Consider the following 16,285-nt stretch of genomic DNA (forward strand, 5'->3'; position numbering starts at 1 on the left):
TCAAGCAATTCAATTTGAATTTTCCGCGCTACACGCTATTCAGGTCACTGTTGAGCGTCAATAGGCGAACGGCCTGCCTGCAATCAGTATTGGAAAATATTGGCTACGCAGAAAATGTAGTTGTTACGAGAAAATGTTGGCATCATGTTTTAAAAAGTAATCAGATTTTTTTAACAGTTAGTGAAATGAAAATAATTACAAAGCAGAATCTATAAATGCTAATTTTACTAAATTAAATATGACTATTGTTAAATAAAATGAAACAGGAGTAATTAAATAAATAAATGTTAAAGAGTTATAATTTTTAAATATCATTTAGCTGTATTTTTTTGAGAAAATTAAAGGTTACTGTAATTTGCTGCATTTGTTTGTCTGATAATAAAACCTGATTTTCATTTTTCCTATTGTACTTGTTTTTTTCGGTTTCATTTAGTTCATTGCTTGATACGAGTCAGTGTGATAGCGCGAGCTTAATTATTCCTTGTAAGTACTGATTTTTAATTTTAAGAAGAATTCTTTTGTTAATTTAATTTTAAATATAGTTTCCTTTTCGATGAGATAAAATATTTACTTAATTAATTAATGAATTACTCAATTTTTTACTTACATGTGACGCTTTTTATTTTTTCCTGTCCATTAATCTACAAAACAGAAAACAACTTTATTTTAAAAATTATTTTGCTTTTATTCAAAGATATATCTTTTGTTACTGATTATTAGCGCGTATTTAAGCTGTTGTTTATTGTTTTTTATTAATGACGATAAATAAAATAAAATAAAGTGTAATTATTAGATTATAAATTTTTAATATTTGCGTTTTGTGTGTGCATTTTTTATTTAATCTAAATTGCATTGTTGATAGTAAATACATTGAACTATCAAATATTTTTTTATTTTTTATAATAGCATGATTTGCTGTTTATGAATTTCTTATTTTTCTTTATTTATTTTCTCTTGTTTATTGATGTATCTTTTTTCATTAGATTTAAGTAGTTATTGGGTGACACATTTGCAGCTAAAATGTGATTAAGTTAGTGAATTTTTTCATATGAAGGTTTATTTTTTTTTATTATACTTTTTAGTCTATCATAATAAAAATGTAGCAGTTATTTTGGTGAAAATGCGTGATTCATGTTGTCATATTTAACAATGTTTACATTTATTTATTTTAGTAAGCATCAAGATGTGCAGTGCTTCAAGCAGCTCGATGAATTCCAGCTTGGAAGTGTCACGTGGGGAGTCACGTAAGCATAATTAGTTGACTTAGCGGATTTTATTTTTAACTTACAGTTGTATTTATAGTTGGTGAGTCGACAATTGATGTAGTTGAGGCTTTGAAAAAAGGCTTTGATAAGATGATGGTATTGTCGCCGTCTAAGGAAGAACATTTTGATTTTAAAAGGGATTGCACCGATTTAAAAGAGTAAAATGATTTAATTTTGCATTTTACATTTTATACAATCAAATCATTATACATTTTAACAGGAATTGCACTTATACTTTTATGGAGAACTTCGAGCAGGAAGATGCTGATTTCTTTTTGTCGTTGAAAGAGGAAGATGCAAGCGCTATTCGTTGCAGTACCCCTGTGAATGGAGATAATAATTTTTCTGTGGAACTAATGGATGTAATGTAAAATAAAAATGTTTAATAAAACGAATATTTATGATTTTTTTGCAGTGTGATGTTTCGACAATTGCATGTGTTGACGGTAATTTCACTGGCAATGTTTTTAAGTTCGATCCGTACGGACCAGATGGGCACACCTGCCACTGCAGCCATTGCAGTAAGCGGAATGCAAAATCTGATGATGAATTTGTGAACGGGGAAAGTTTTGATGCACTTAGCCGCACTTTGTAGTGATCTTGAAATGTTTTGTTCGTTTTCATTTTACGATGCACTTATTTATTTTTGTAAAGGTGAATTTGCTTGTGTATATGTATGCGATTACTGAAAATTTACAGATTAAATGGCTGTAGTGTGTCTTTCTAATTTTGGTCGTTTCTACTCACAATTCGAATTTATTGTTCGAATATTTAATGTTCACAAAAAGAATTATCAAATGGGTTGTATGCAGATGGCACATGCATATTCAATTTCTATATTGCGCACGTTCACTTGCATGGGTTGTGAGAAGGGCACAACGAATTATTAATAATTCATTTTTCAGTGCGATTTTTAATAAGTAATTGAAAGAAGAAATGAAGAAACCAATAATGTAAAAGAATTTTAATGCATATTTTGTAGTAAAGTTATTTAAAATAGCACATGTATAGAATTATTTCGATTTAAAATTACATCAGTTGTTTTTATTATTTTAGTTTAAAATTTTTTTCAAAGAATTGCCTATTCAACTATTGTTTACAAAACTTTGAATTGAATCACTACATAATTGTGCACAAAAGTAAGCCTATTGATTGAATGTTTTCATGATTGATCACAGCATGTACATGTAATATGTCGATTGTCTGTCAATTTTACTTTTGAAAAGCAGCAGTACTGAAACACCGAATAATGCAGTCTGTGTTGACCGTTTTAGTTAGCGAATATTTAAATAAGAGTCGCTGCATAATTACTGACACAGCTGAAGCCTAGAAATTTTTTCTTCTTGCTTGTTGGCCTGCATATGCTAATTTGCGAGAAACAATTCTCGTGATCAACTTTGACTGGCTGTTCTTTTCGGTTGAGTCTACAAAAAATTTAATTTTTTTAGCAATCGTGAAGCAACAATGAACAATAAAAATGTGCGCAATGTTGGTCTTTGTTCAAAAAATGCGTTGCCTTTGCACATAAAGAGCCAATTGCAGATTTTTAAAATAATATTTTAAACATGAAAAGTGTTTTTCCTGAAATTGCTGTTCAATTTTGTGGTACACATGTTGCATCTGTCAACACTTTTTATTTGTTTTAATGCGAAAATGTCAAATTAGACGAAAATAAATCGAAGCAGATAAGTTAACGGTAATGATCAAAATGCAGATGCAGTCTCAACAGTGGACGTATTATATATATACATGTGTTTGCGTTTTGTTCATCGTAGTTGATATGCTCGAAAACTGATTCAATTTTTGCGCATACTAAGTGAACAGGCTAAAATATGCAGGTCGAACAAAAATGCGTTAGTTAAAATGACGTCAGTGTAGCACGTTTCTTGTTATTTTAATGATTTGTTAATTTAGATTTCAGATAAGTATAGTCTGTGAACTCATCTCAGTGTCATCAGGCACGGAGCATATGACAAACTACGATGATTTAGCATGTAAAATTAAAAAAAAAGAAAAAACGGTGAAGCCCAAAGATGAAATGAAGCCGTATGATCAAGAAACTTCGTGCTGCTTCAGATTATGCAAAAATATCTTCAGTACTGTTTGAAGGCAAAGTGGTTTCTTGGATTTCTTGAAACATGTCAAGATTTGCAAATTTAATTGCTGACAAACTGGAAAAAATCAACTCTGTAAAAACTGCATCTTGGTGTCTTGAACGAATTATTTGCATTTTTTCAATTAATGAATTCAAAAATCAAATGTCAAAACAGGAATTATTTACGTTGAAACAAAATCTGTTTGTGTGTTATCTACAATGAAAATAAGTTTTGTTATATTTGCTTGTTAATTCAATGAGAATAATTTTTAAAAAAAACCATTTATATTTTTCAATATTATTAAGTTAATAATAAGTTATTATTGTTTATTTATAGAATTTCATTTAACTGAAGTTAGTTGACATTGTGTGCAATCAAACTTGAAAATCAGATTTAAGAAAAAAAAATTTTTTTTAATTGTTGTATTGTAAATGTATTTTTAATTTATTTTTGAAATAAAAAACACAAAGTGAATAAAATAATAAACAAAAATAAATAAATAAATAAATATATATATGTGAGAAGAAAGATTGAAATGCATTGCATGTCAGTTGGTAGATATATGATAAAAATGATGTCGGTAAATATCAAAAAGTGAAATGATTGATGGAGAATAAAAATTGAACGAGTTGGGCTGAAATTGGCTGGAAGATGAAGATGCAGTGTGGCAATTGAATATAGTGACGACGTTTTTGATTTTGCTCACAAATTGTTCATTGTGATGATATTCGATGACGCGCTGCTATAACGCGTACATGATTGACTTTGTGCGAACAAACTGACGTCGTATCAGCCAACGATGTCAAATAAATTGATGGAAATTTATTTATTTATTATTTACTTGTTTGGCATACTTGAATGGTTGAATCGTTCCGACGTTTAGCAATTAGTTACGAATCGGAAAAATTTGTGGCACCTTGTCGTAACACAACGTTGCTTCAACGATAACATACCTACCACATAATTATTCGACTTCTTCATTCAACTTTATATAGTGTTTATTTTCGATTTATATATAATATAATATAATATTTTTGGTTTATTTTATTTATTTTCTTATCTGTTTGTCTGTCTACCTGTCTATCAGTCGGATTTTTACCGGTCATGACATGCTTGAAGTGAAGAAAACTAGCTGAAAATAAACAACTTTATTGCCAAGCTTTACATCTGCCCCATAAAACTCTCACTAAGCTGTGTTAAGTAAATAAGGAAGAACTATCTCACAATTACTGCTATCATCGCTTGCTAAAGCAGAGAAGCGCAATCACCAGTTGCGTTTCAAGTTCATCTATACGATCAGTAAGTTATCATTCTTTTCTATACATTTTTATGGTAAAAATATTTATTCTATATATATTTATTTCAATTGATCAGTTATTTTGGTTAAAATTTTTTTATTACAAATGTTTACTGTAAATTTTCACATTGTTGCAATTTTGAAATAAAATTTCTCGTTCATTAACTATTGAACTGCTTGAAATTATTTCACTTATATGCACAATTTTTGCATTTGATTATTCTGAATTTTCCATAATATGAGAATCTGGAATATATATATTTTTTTTTGTTTGAATTGCTTTGTAAGTAAACATTATAATGCTCGAATTCAATTAAAAGGAATCTTTCTCTATTCTATGACAAAATTCAATATATACCATACCAGATTTGTTCAATTAATGCTTTTCGAATGAAAAATTCCATTCAAACTATTACTAAAAAATTTAACTTACTAGTTTTATCTTTTATGAAAAACAGTACACTTTCTAATTAAAAAAAAATCACAATTATTTAACCATATAAAATTATATCATTGAAATCAGATGTCAAACAGAATGAATGGTAATATTGTGCATTTTGTTCATTCATTTCTCATCAACTGTTTTTATTGATTTAATTGAACAACGACATAAAAATGTGCAAAAGTGACCAGATTGATTATTTGCCTAATTTATCTTTTTGTCAGGTTTACAACTGGCGTAATCATTGGTTGTTCAATTTTGATAGTTTTGATTAAAATAAAATTATAATTATAATTATAATATTTGTACACAAAATGCTTGCAATGTTGCTTTGGTCTTTCTGGAGCGTTTTTTCAAAAAATTATTTCTCTAATATACATTTTCATACTTTGTTGCATAAAAAAATTTCTTTGCTGCAATAGATTATTTTCTTTTTCAACGTAGAAATTTTTTTTTATTGTTGTTTTTAATCAATCACTAAAATTATAATAGTTTTGGGTGATGTGGTTAATGATGATGGTGATTTTACGTAAGCTAATTTCAAACATTTATTATATAAGATGAACATCAATTCTTTACGTTCAATACGTTTGCCGTTTGAAAGTGAAAATTTTTTAAAGTATTATTTTCTCAACAAATATAGATTAAACCTTCTACGCAGTAGTAATATTATATTTTTTATATTATGCTCTATTGGATTGAATTTCCAAATCAACTTCCAACTTCAATCAATAATAAATAGAAAGATACACAAACATCTTTTATTACTGTACATCAATCAGATAGATCGGATGTCCTCTTCTGAAATGAAACAACAATAATAAAAACAACAAATCCAATACAATATATTGTCGTATATTTATGTTCTATTTGAAAATGTATTACGGATGTGAATACAAATTTGCTTTTACTATAAATAAAACAATAATAGAATTCTATTATTATTTGCATTTTGAAAATTTTTCCTTCTCATAATTTCAATTCTTTTGCAGTTTAAATAAAATTTCCTATGGAACAAGAGGTGGTCAAACAGCAGCCAAAGTCCAAATCAAGGCGACTTATAACAACAATTACCGTCACTGTTGTTGTAATTCTACTACTATGCGTACTTGTTGGACTTGTAATTTATTTCATGAGCAGACCACTGCGACAACCGATGTCAGCTAATGCCAGATTACCCAAATCTGTCAAACCGAAGGAATATATATTGAAAGTTCAAGTTTATTATCCAAATTCTGCCACAACGTTGCCATCTGACAAATTGTTCAAGTTTGATGGAAATCTAACTGTCGAAATTGAATGCATCAGCAGCACGAAAAATATAACGATGAACGTGGAAGAGATCGACATTATAGCATCCAGTTTGAAATTGATTGAAAAAGATACAAAGAAAACGATTGAATTTTCAAATCCACCATTTGAAATCGAAAATGTTGCCCAAATGGTGACATTTTATCCCACCTCTGAATTGGAACCCAATAAGAGATATTTTCTGTCGATGAGCTACACTGGCAAATTAGCTGACGATTTGCAAGGCTTTTATCGTGCAAATTATACTGTAGAAAATGATAACAGGTAGCAGCAGATTGTTTTCTTTTTCATTTACGGCAAACTTCATTCAATTGATACTTATCCCAGTGGATCATTTTTATTGATATATTTTATATTTTTAATTTTATGACAAAAAATCTTCCACTTTACTTAAACACTTGTTCATTCAGATCAACTGATTTTAAATGACTACATTGATTTTTTTTAACACGTTACTCTAAAACGGTATTTTTAACTTACTTAATTGATTTTAATTTATACAAACAAATTCTAAACATTTATTCTATAAATTAAAAAAAATTAAATATCATAATTATCAACTTCAAAAAAAGTGTCCATGTCTGCATGTATAAATTGTAGATGGATTCTGGTTACCCAGTTTGAACCTACGGATGCAAGACGGGCTCTTCCTTGTTTTGATGAACCTGAATTCAAGTCTGTTTTTACTTTAACTGTAATACATCCAGTCAACACAACAGCTTTGTCAAATATGCCTGCTGTGTATACCAAGATTATTCGGTAAGATTATACAAATAAATATATGTAACATTAAAATAAAATAGAAACAATTGCTAAATCAGTAAAACAGAAAAATGAAGTTCAGTACGGGCAGTGTTTAACAATTTATTATTGTCGAAAATTTTTCAAATATATAAATTTTTGACAAGAGAATGGCAAGGTAACTAGATGCCAGTGTTCTGTAAAATAGGCTTAGATGTCACTAAAAAATGGACAAGAAAGAGCATTTACTTCACTTTACTTTTGCACATGAGAAAATTTTAAAAAATTCTGAAAATGATTGAATTTTTTTGATTAATTAAAAGAGTTAAGAGAAACTCAGTGAAGTAATAATTTACCCTTAGATGGGCTTTTTTACTTCAACATGTTTTAAGTAATTGTATCTCTCTTCACATCAGCTTGTATGAATTGTGGCTTCAGGAATACTCTTTTGAAACAGTGATAAGTATTATTTAAAAATATTTTTTAATTTAATTAAGTTCATTAAAAGTCATGATGATTAAAACTTAAATGGGCCAACAGTTTTCTGCTTTGATGTATGTAATTTTTATCTGAAATCAATTCGTTTTTCTGTATTACCCTACCAACATGTTAAATGAGTAAATTCCAAATACATTTACGTGTTAGAATATTTAAAATATAATGAATAATCCATATTCGACATGAAAACAACTTTTAGTTAGGTTTATTTCCTGTCATTACTAGGATTCCTAAAATGTACTATGAGATTTCTGTCACATAAGAAGCTGGATCTGATGAATAGCATCTATTGACTTATTTGATATCAAAAATCCGAAGAGCAGGAAATAGTTGTCCTATGCAGTTGATCAGTAATTTATACTTCTGCACTGATTTTCAACCTGTTCATCTACAACACTATTTTGGTGTTGTAACGCTGAAACATCATCTACCTTAACAGGAAAGATATATGTCGTCAAACAACCGGGAGGAATGGCTTATATGAAAGTGAATGAGCGTTGTTGGCAACGCGTTTGGTTGCTCCTAGGTGCGGCTATGAGCGCAGTATAATGACGGATAATTTTCAAACCAGTGTGGGTCTGGCAGAGGAACTTCTGGCATGAAATACAACTATAGTTGGGACACTGTCAAAAAATAAAGCAACCGCATCAGGAATAGCTGTCACACCAAAACATCAGCCTGGGTGATCTCTCTTCAGTTTTGATAGAAATCTTACACTAGTAAGTAACATACCAAAAAATCAATGTGTCCTGTTGTTATCCACCATGCATCATAATATAAAGGTCTTTCCGGAAGACAAAAAACAAAAAAAGTCTAGTGTAGACAGTTTGGACCACCTATTATGGCTGTACTCCTGAAAGCAGTAGAATCTTTGATGGTCCATGGTATTATTCTTGAATATGCTCGATGTCACAGTAGTGGCTGCGAATCTAATATGGACAGATAAACATCCTGAGTGAAATGCCAAAAGATCACATCGCAGATGGCTATTTCAGTTGGAGTGCAGTAGAAATTTTACAGTAAATGTTCTGAACCGGAATATATACACTTTGAAATTTGTCCGGGCTTATTAAAAAAGACATTACAGGCACTTACAATTAACATCAACACCTCATTATAAAGAATAATATAAAAGAAACCTATAAAAGAGAAACCAAAATGCAAACAGTGTTGGGTCTTCTTCAGTAGAGTCAAAGACAGAAAAGATTAAAAAATGCTGTGAATTACACAAAGCGCCGTGGTGTACAGTGCGCGTCCACAAAATCTGTCCCGACTTCTATCACAGCCCAGCAGCTCCAAATATAGGTTATTTTAAATTTAAAAGTTTAAATTACATCCATAAACAAATTTACATACAATATACAAAATATAATATATTACACATTATTTTTATTTCCACAACTAGGATTTAAGCTATTTGCCCAGTATTGTGCATACCTTTATAGGCTTCAGGGATGATTTCAGCGAGAAAATCGCTTAATATCAGTGTTTAATCAGTTTAAATTTACCGTTAGGCGAGATCTTGAATGTCACATTTATCCATATTAAGCATTAGGTTGTATTTATGAGTCATTTTCATACACTTTCCAAGTTATTACTAAGTTATTTGGTACCACACATCAGTGCATTCTTCATACATAGAATATATTATCCATTATTCTTTGAAACTGATGAATGGAATCTGTCTGAACTGGTAGATGATTTAAAAATACGACATACACTGTGATGATACTAGACTTGATAAATTGTGACATTCCTAATCATATCTTCTAATCTGGGAAGTGGGTAGCTGTGAAGGAGTGTAATGGTATTCATTCTCTGCGAATAGCAGATAATCATGCATTTCCCTTGATTCCTACAACTATCTCGAGTGCTTGCGTCCTAACTAGACGACTGCAATTTGGATGTGTATCAAGTTCCTCAATGATGTCCATGATGACAGCAGAGTGGAATAAACTGTAATGATTAAACCTAAGAATGCAAAGTTTAGAATGTGCAACTATATAGTACAGTATCAACATACAGTATGATGAAACTGAGGTAGGAATTGAACTAAAGATTACTACTTACGTTACATTTTTTAAAATATTTGCATAAAATTAATTTTGAATTTGTAAACAGTAAACTAATCTAAACAGTAAACTTAATCTGATAACTTTTGTAACGGTTACGGTTGCGTTAGCAATTAAAAGAAAGTTAAAATCGAATGGAAAAAATAATGTAGGCGCCAATTCAAGAATGATAATTACGTTGGCCGATTTAAAAAAGGAGAACGCCGTCTATCCAGCGGCACAAACATTTTCCTGTATATGCAGCGTGATTGTGGCGCTAAGTGTGTGTCAGAGCGAGTGTGAGTGAAGTGTGTGGTTAGCTTGTGTGTATGTATTGTTAGTGTTCGTACCTGTTTGTGAATAAACGTGAAAGACCAGAAATATGCCTCGCATGAATGACCGACAGAAGTCTACAGTAACCCCGGATTTTATATTTTTCTATTTGATCTTATTGAAATAACAATTGCGTTAATGGTGCTGTATTTCAGATAAGTAAAGAAAGTCGATGTATAAGCATTTGAAAAGAATCAATGCATTAAATTATCAAAATGACAATGTAATGATAACTGCGAAATTAAATAATACCTTGATTGTTCTGAATTTCTTCTTCTTGTGAGGAAGCCTCTTTTGCTGATCGGTTTTCTTGGAACGAAGTTAAATGCGAGTTAATTTCTAGTTGTGTTACAAGTTTTCCACAGTTGTGTATCAAATGTAAGCTTCTCCACGTACGAACATCTGACTGTTCGCTGTCTTCGTACTGTTGATATGACATGCCGGTCTTAGTGGATTTGACGTTGTAATTCTGTTGCTTATAAACGGTATTCTAGTAGATTTTCATTTGCTGTGTAAACCTACAATATTCAATAAATTATTCTTTCATACCGAATATGGTACAAATGCAAACATTTACGCTTGATCTTACCTTATTTTTACTTCTACAAAAACACTTGGTTATAGACAAGTTTATTATAAACGAGAGTGTTCTGTTTTGGGTAGAGCCAATTTCCCCCAACGAACTCCGTCTACTTTTTCGCAGTAAATTTCATTGGTCGCTGCTCTGCACGCAACTAAATATCATTGAACTGAAATATGGTGTTCGCTTATGAATTTACATAGTGATTGTCCCCGACGTGTCCTGTTAGCTTAGGCAGTTAGAGTTAAGCAGTCCCTTCTCTCGGAAACCTAATCCCACCCTACTGACAATCAATGAAATTTAGATGAGAAAAAATAGGCGGGGTTCTTTGGGGGAAGTCGGTATTAGACCGTTCTATTTAAATATTGCCTCCAGACTCTCCATTTTTATACAGTATTATTTTGGTATGCAGGGTCTAACTTAAATGTAAAATACTTTTGTCATTAAAATTTGTACCTGTGCATTTAATGCATTACATTTATGTTTTAGAGATGCTTGGATTGAGACTTCCTTTCAACCTAGCGTTCAAATGTCATCATATTTATTTGCTATAGCTGTAATCGACTTCCCTTATCAAGAAAGTTATGATTCCGACAAAAAAGTAGATAATTTATCACCAATTAACAACAATCTAAAAAATTTTATTGAAATGTTTCTCTGAAGTTGAAGTTTAGAATTTGGACTCGTGAATCTCTTATGGACCAAATTGATTTTGCACTCTACGCTGGACCAAAAGTTTTAAATTATTTTGCAGAAAAGTTTGATTATCCTTTTCCTTTACCAAAGCAAGGTAAAATTTATTCTAATATTGCTTTGTTTCCATTACTTTTTTACAAGAATTTCTATTAATCTATTTTAATAACTATTTTACAAATCGATATGATAGCAGTTCTTTTAATTATTCTAAATTCGTAAATTGATTTTTGCAGATATGTTAGCTGTGCCAGATTTTGGACCCGGTGCTATGGAAAACTGGGGTTTGGTGACGTACCGCGAAACGGCACTTTTGTACAAATCTCCTAAATTGGGTGGCGTGTCTCGATGCTTTTCAGTGATTGACAAGCTCAGAGTTGCTAGAATCATTGCTCATGAACTGGCACATCAGGTTTAACTTGCTAATTATAATAATTTAATTTTTTATAAATAAATGGACAAACAGCTAGTTGGAAATTATTTGAGCAGTTTGTTTTTATAGTGGTTTGGAAATCTGGTGACAATGTTATGGTGGGATAGCGTTTGGTTAAATGAAGGTTTTGCAGATTTTGTCGGCTTTTTAGGAACCCAACATATATTACAAGAGTGGCCTAATGTATTGGTAATTGGATATTTTTTTCCTGTCTAAATGCATAATATTTTCATGTTTTAAGTGTTCATATTTATTCATTTAAGTTTCATTCAGGAGCAACAGTTTATCTTTGAGCAGATTCAAATGGCAATGGCCAAAGATCAGGAACCACAGTCACCGCCCATTCATCGGTCATCAGCTCAGACAGATTTATTTACATATTTTGACTACATCACTTACAAAAAGGTTTCACATATTATCTCTTTACTGTAAATGAAGAATAATGTTTTTTGGATTTAGGGCGCGTCTATAATTCGCATGCTTGAATATGTGATGAAAAACGATTTTTGGGTGGGTCTCAAGGTATGGCATTTTTTAAGTAGTTTCGTGCTTTGTTGCAAACTAACACTTACATTTTAGATCTACTTCAAAACAATGGCTGAGATGAATGCCAGAGAGGAAGATTTATGGGCTGCTTTTGATAAGGCATAAAGTTTACTTTTGATTTCTTGAAATGTATCATACATAAATATTGTAAAACTATCAATTACTTCCTTATCTAACAGTGCTTTTTCTAATTCGAGGCGTATTGTTTTTTGTTTAAGGCAGTCATGGAGTCAGAATCACCTTCAGTTGGATGGGATTCAAACAAATTTAACGTTTCTATTTTCATGGATTCGTGGGTAAACGCAGCTGGTTTTCCTGTCATTGCTGTCAATCGAATAAACGGTTCTCACGTTCAGTTGTCACAATCTCGATTTATTGTAAATTTAACAGGTAATTTGAAATAATTTAAACAATTTAAATATTAAATATTGTCAATTTGAAATTATTTAGAAGATAATGCGCCAAAAGTTTCAGCGAATGTCAGTCAACAATGGTATATACCATTGTGGTACAAAACTTGCACTAATAAGGAAATCACATCATTGTTATGGCTGCAGCCTAACAGCACAGGTATTCATATATATATATATATATGGGCAGTTCTGTTTTACTTCATTTTATTATTTTGCTTTAGAAGTGAATCAATTAATAGTTTATTCTTTTTTCAGTAATATTGGCCATTGAGGACAATTGCTGGCTAATGTTCAATGCAGAAGTGCGCAGTTTTGCTCGGCTACACTACGACGATGCTACATGGCAGCGGCTTCTTTCTGGATGGTCATCGGTAAAGCAATTAAAAATTCATAATATAACATAATATAATGTAATGTAATATTAATGTTTTATTTTTTATTATTAAGTTGTTGAATTCAGTTTTAAATTTATCAACATGAACTTTCTGAAATTTCATTTGTTAACAGGACATTCTTAGTATCGAGCGTTCTCAGCTAATCAGTGACGCATTTAATCTGGCATTGTGAGTGACGAATCTACTCTTTAATTTATTAATCAGATTAAAATGTTTATGTTTAATTTTTTTCGTAGAATTGGTAGTGTGAATTATTCACGTCCACTGGAATTGGTTCAACGTTTACCAGATGAAGTCGATGCTGTTCCTTGGAAATCAGCTTTCATTGGGCTAAATTATTTGCAAGACATGCTATTTACTCATCCTGATGGTCACTTATTTTTTGTAAGTATTTTGATTTTTAAATTAAAAACTTAAAGACTTTTTACTTTTTTCAGGAATATGTTCAAAAGATTCTCAATTCTGCATATAAAGCTGACTTGTGGAATAGAATTGAAGTTGATGATTTTAAGTTGAGGTAAGACATTATTTAATAATTTCGATTGTTCGTTTGTTATCATCCAATTTGAACACGGTTTTAGCGTATTCAGTGGTAAAATTGTGGAAGAAGCGTGCGGTTGGAATGTTACTAGTTGTAGAGATGTGGCAATGGAAAAATTCAAAGAATTTATGGAAGATTGTCAGCTGTCTGATGACGGATCTTCAAAGTGTTCAAAGTGTGAATTTTTCATTAAATATTTTATTATATTAAAAAAAATATTCAATAAAAATTTTCAGGGTTCCTGCTTTGGCAAGAAGACGTGTTTATTGTACTGGAATTGAGCAGAAGCATGTTACTGATTTTGAGAAGCTGTGGTATCTGTGCAATCATGAATCGATTGCAATAGAGAAAGAGAATCTTCTATACGGGTTGAGCTGCTCTAAAGATTCTGATTTGTTGCTCCGGTAGGTTAGCCTTTGTGCTTGTTTTTCTTTGCATTATTACTATTTTAGATTGCTCAACGCCTCTTTGCAGCTAGATAAGCCGTGCATTAGACGTCAAGATGTTGGGACGTTGTTTAAATTTTTAGGCAACAATCCGGTAGCTCGGCAAATTATGTGGAAGCATATGAAAAGCCGATGGTCTGAATAGTAAGTTTTACAATCAGTTCAATTAGCAGTTGGTGTTTTTTTTCTCTATTTTTTTAGTATTAAGAAAAAATTGAAGCAGCCTTTGAAAACAATGACTACGGAAGCTGTACGTACTTTTAACACAGCTGCTGAATTGGAAGAGGTTGTTTAAATTTTAATGATATTTAAAATTTTGTTCAAAAAATCATTTATTTTCAGTTAAATCATTTTGTCAATGAAGTAGATGGCGATGACAACAAAGAGATATTTAATAATGCGGTAAAAATGGTTGCAATTAACGTACATTGGCGTAACAGTTATGCGGAATCTGTGATCGATTTTGTTCAACAAGCTTTGCTACGACCATGACTGCTTGCTACGACCTTTTTTTTTGGAAAATATCCCTTCTCCATGATATATTTAGCTAAACTTTGAAAGCTGCTTTATAATATTTTATCATTTATTTTTAATATACACTATTCATATGACATTAGAAATTAATATATGGAAAAAAAGAGAGAAACCAGTGATTTTACAAAAAATACTATATAATTTAAACTGCGTACGCAACCTGCTGTAATGGTTGATTTTTTCTTTCGTTAATAAACAAAGAATAATTGGCATGATAAAATTGAAAAAATAAACCTTTTTTTAAAAACTGAATTATGTTTACAAATAAAAATTAGTGATGGGCAAGTTTTAGCAACTTTAATACTGAATTGAACAAGTGAGTGAAATGTTTTTCAAAAAATTTACAGTAGAACTTTTCATTTTAGTATATTTTGAGGTTTCTTCAAATTAGTAAAAAATTAATAAAATTGCATGCATTGCGCAATAATTGAAAAATCAGAAATAAATGTGTCATTAAACTGTTGACATTCAAAAATGAAAATGCATTTGCATTGAATGTAGGAGATAATAAAACTTTTGCTTCTTTCGCAGTATTCTTCTTGCTTATGATTGAGCAATAAAAATGTTTAATACAATATTAAAGATTTATATAACTTATTAATAAAATGATTTTATTTGAAAATTTTTTCAGTCAACAATTCTTATTACTTGCATGTTTAATTCATACTGTATTTGAGTTAACGCGCTTGCGGTGATTGTGGAATTCAGCATCGGGTTAATTTGGAAATGGAAAGTGGTCGAAAAATTCGATTTTCAAATAGGCAAGATTATGAAAAGGAGCGAGGCCGTGTTTTGACTATGAAATATGGCAAACAGCAGATGATGCTAATCCGAAAACGTCTTCGCGTAGAAATGTGGCTGTTAGAAAATTTAGAACCTCTTTGCGATCTTGAAGTATGAATATATACATATATATATATATATTTATTTATTTATTTATTGTTTAAGTTTTTAAAATATCATCCATTTACTTTTGCTCGTATTTTTTTTGCATACTGCATTTAAACCTTTGAACAAATACAGCCTGTAGAGTTGTTTTCAAGTTCTAGATGAAGATTAATTGATGGATTGGGTTTAGTTTGATCTCTCTTTTTTGTCGTGTTAAGAAATATATTATTTTAAAAAAAAACTGCCAACTGTGTTAGATATGTTTACAAATTTTATTCTTCGCCAAAGAAATTGTGAATTTATTTTTAACCATTCAGTGACGCAAGTTTAAAAAATGATCCTATTGCTATTTAAAATTTGCATGAGCCTTCCATTTCAATTTGTCAAAAGTGTTGATTTGATGCGCTTTTACGAGTAATGTCATCGATGCGAATTATCAAAATCTTTCGACGCAGTGATTAATATTGATTGTGTTGAATCTTTTAGCCCACGTCCAACATCTGATCTTTAGATGAGGATTGATTAGTAAAAAGCAGTTAATGCTTTTATTTTTAATAGTTTCAACAGCAACTTCGCATGAAAATTCGCCTAAAGTGCTTTTTAACCAATTTATCTGAATTATTGCCAATAAAGACAAGCATTCTTCAAAGTGTTTCTTATATGTATATTTTATCTCTTGAGCATCTTTTATCAAGGCTTTGGTGTTTGTCGTCCATCTATTTGAGAAGTTCAAGCTTGAACAGCAGCATCTATTTTTTCATTTGTAATAAATATATAACGAG

The 16,285-nt window shown here is 30.7% G+C and overlaps 3 protein-coding genes across 3 annotated transcripts; 2 read left to right on the top strand and 1 right to left on the bottom strand.

Moving 5' to 3' along the window:
* Positions 1-1,183: 1,183 nt before the first annotated feature.
* Tsp_07610 (conserved hypothetical protein) lies at positions 1,184-3,372 on the top strand. Its single transcript, XM_003381027.1, has 5 exons — positions 1,184-1,244; positions 1,291-1,423; positions 1,486-1,632; positions 1,681-1,786; positions 3,187-3,372. Exons 1-5 carry the CDS (start codon positions 1,184-1,186, stop codon positions 3,370-3,372), a joined length of 633 nt encoding a protein of 210 aa, XP_003381075.1.
* Positions 3,373-4,875: 1,503 nt separating this feature from the next.
* Positions 4,876-5,062, bottom strand: Tsp_07609 (prestin). Its single transcript, XM_003381028.1, has 2 exons — positions 5,017-5,062; positions 4,876-4,904 (listed from the first exon to the last, which is right to left on the bottom strand). Exons 1-2 carry the CDS (start codon positions 5,060-5,062, stop codon positions 4,876-4,878), a joined length of 75 nt encoding a protein of 24 aa, XP_003381076.1.
* Positions 5,063-6,109: 1,047 nt separating this feature from the next.
* On the top strand, positions 6,110-14,573 carry Tsp_07608 (putative peptidase family M1). The gene is made up of 18 exons (XM_003381029.1): positions 6,110-6,675; positions 7,012-7,170; positions 9,875-10,000; positions 11,104-11,215; positions 11,284-11,404; positions 11,544-11,719; positions 12,014-12,145; positions 12,505-12,676; positions 12,761-12,856; positions 12,955-13,070; positions 13,207-13,262; positions 13,331-13,478; positions 13,532-13,611; positions 13,676-13,810; positions 13,872-14,039; positions 14,088-14,225; positions 14,283-14,367; positions 14,424-14,573. The coding sequence occupies exons 1-18, from the start codon at positions 6,110-6,112 to the stop codon at positions 14,571-14,573; spliced, it is 2,736 nt and encodes a 911-aa protein (XP_003381077.1).
* Positions 14,574-16,285: the final 1,712 nt, after the last annotated feature.

This window comes from Trichinella spiralis (assembly GCF_000181795.1).
Source record: "Trichinella spiralis strain ISS 195 chromosome Unknown Scfld2, whole genome shotgun sequence".
NCBI classification, from domain to species: Eukaryota; Metazoa; Nematoda; class Enoplea; order Trichinellida; family Trichinellidae; genus Trichinella; species Trichinella spiralis.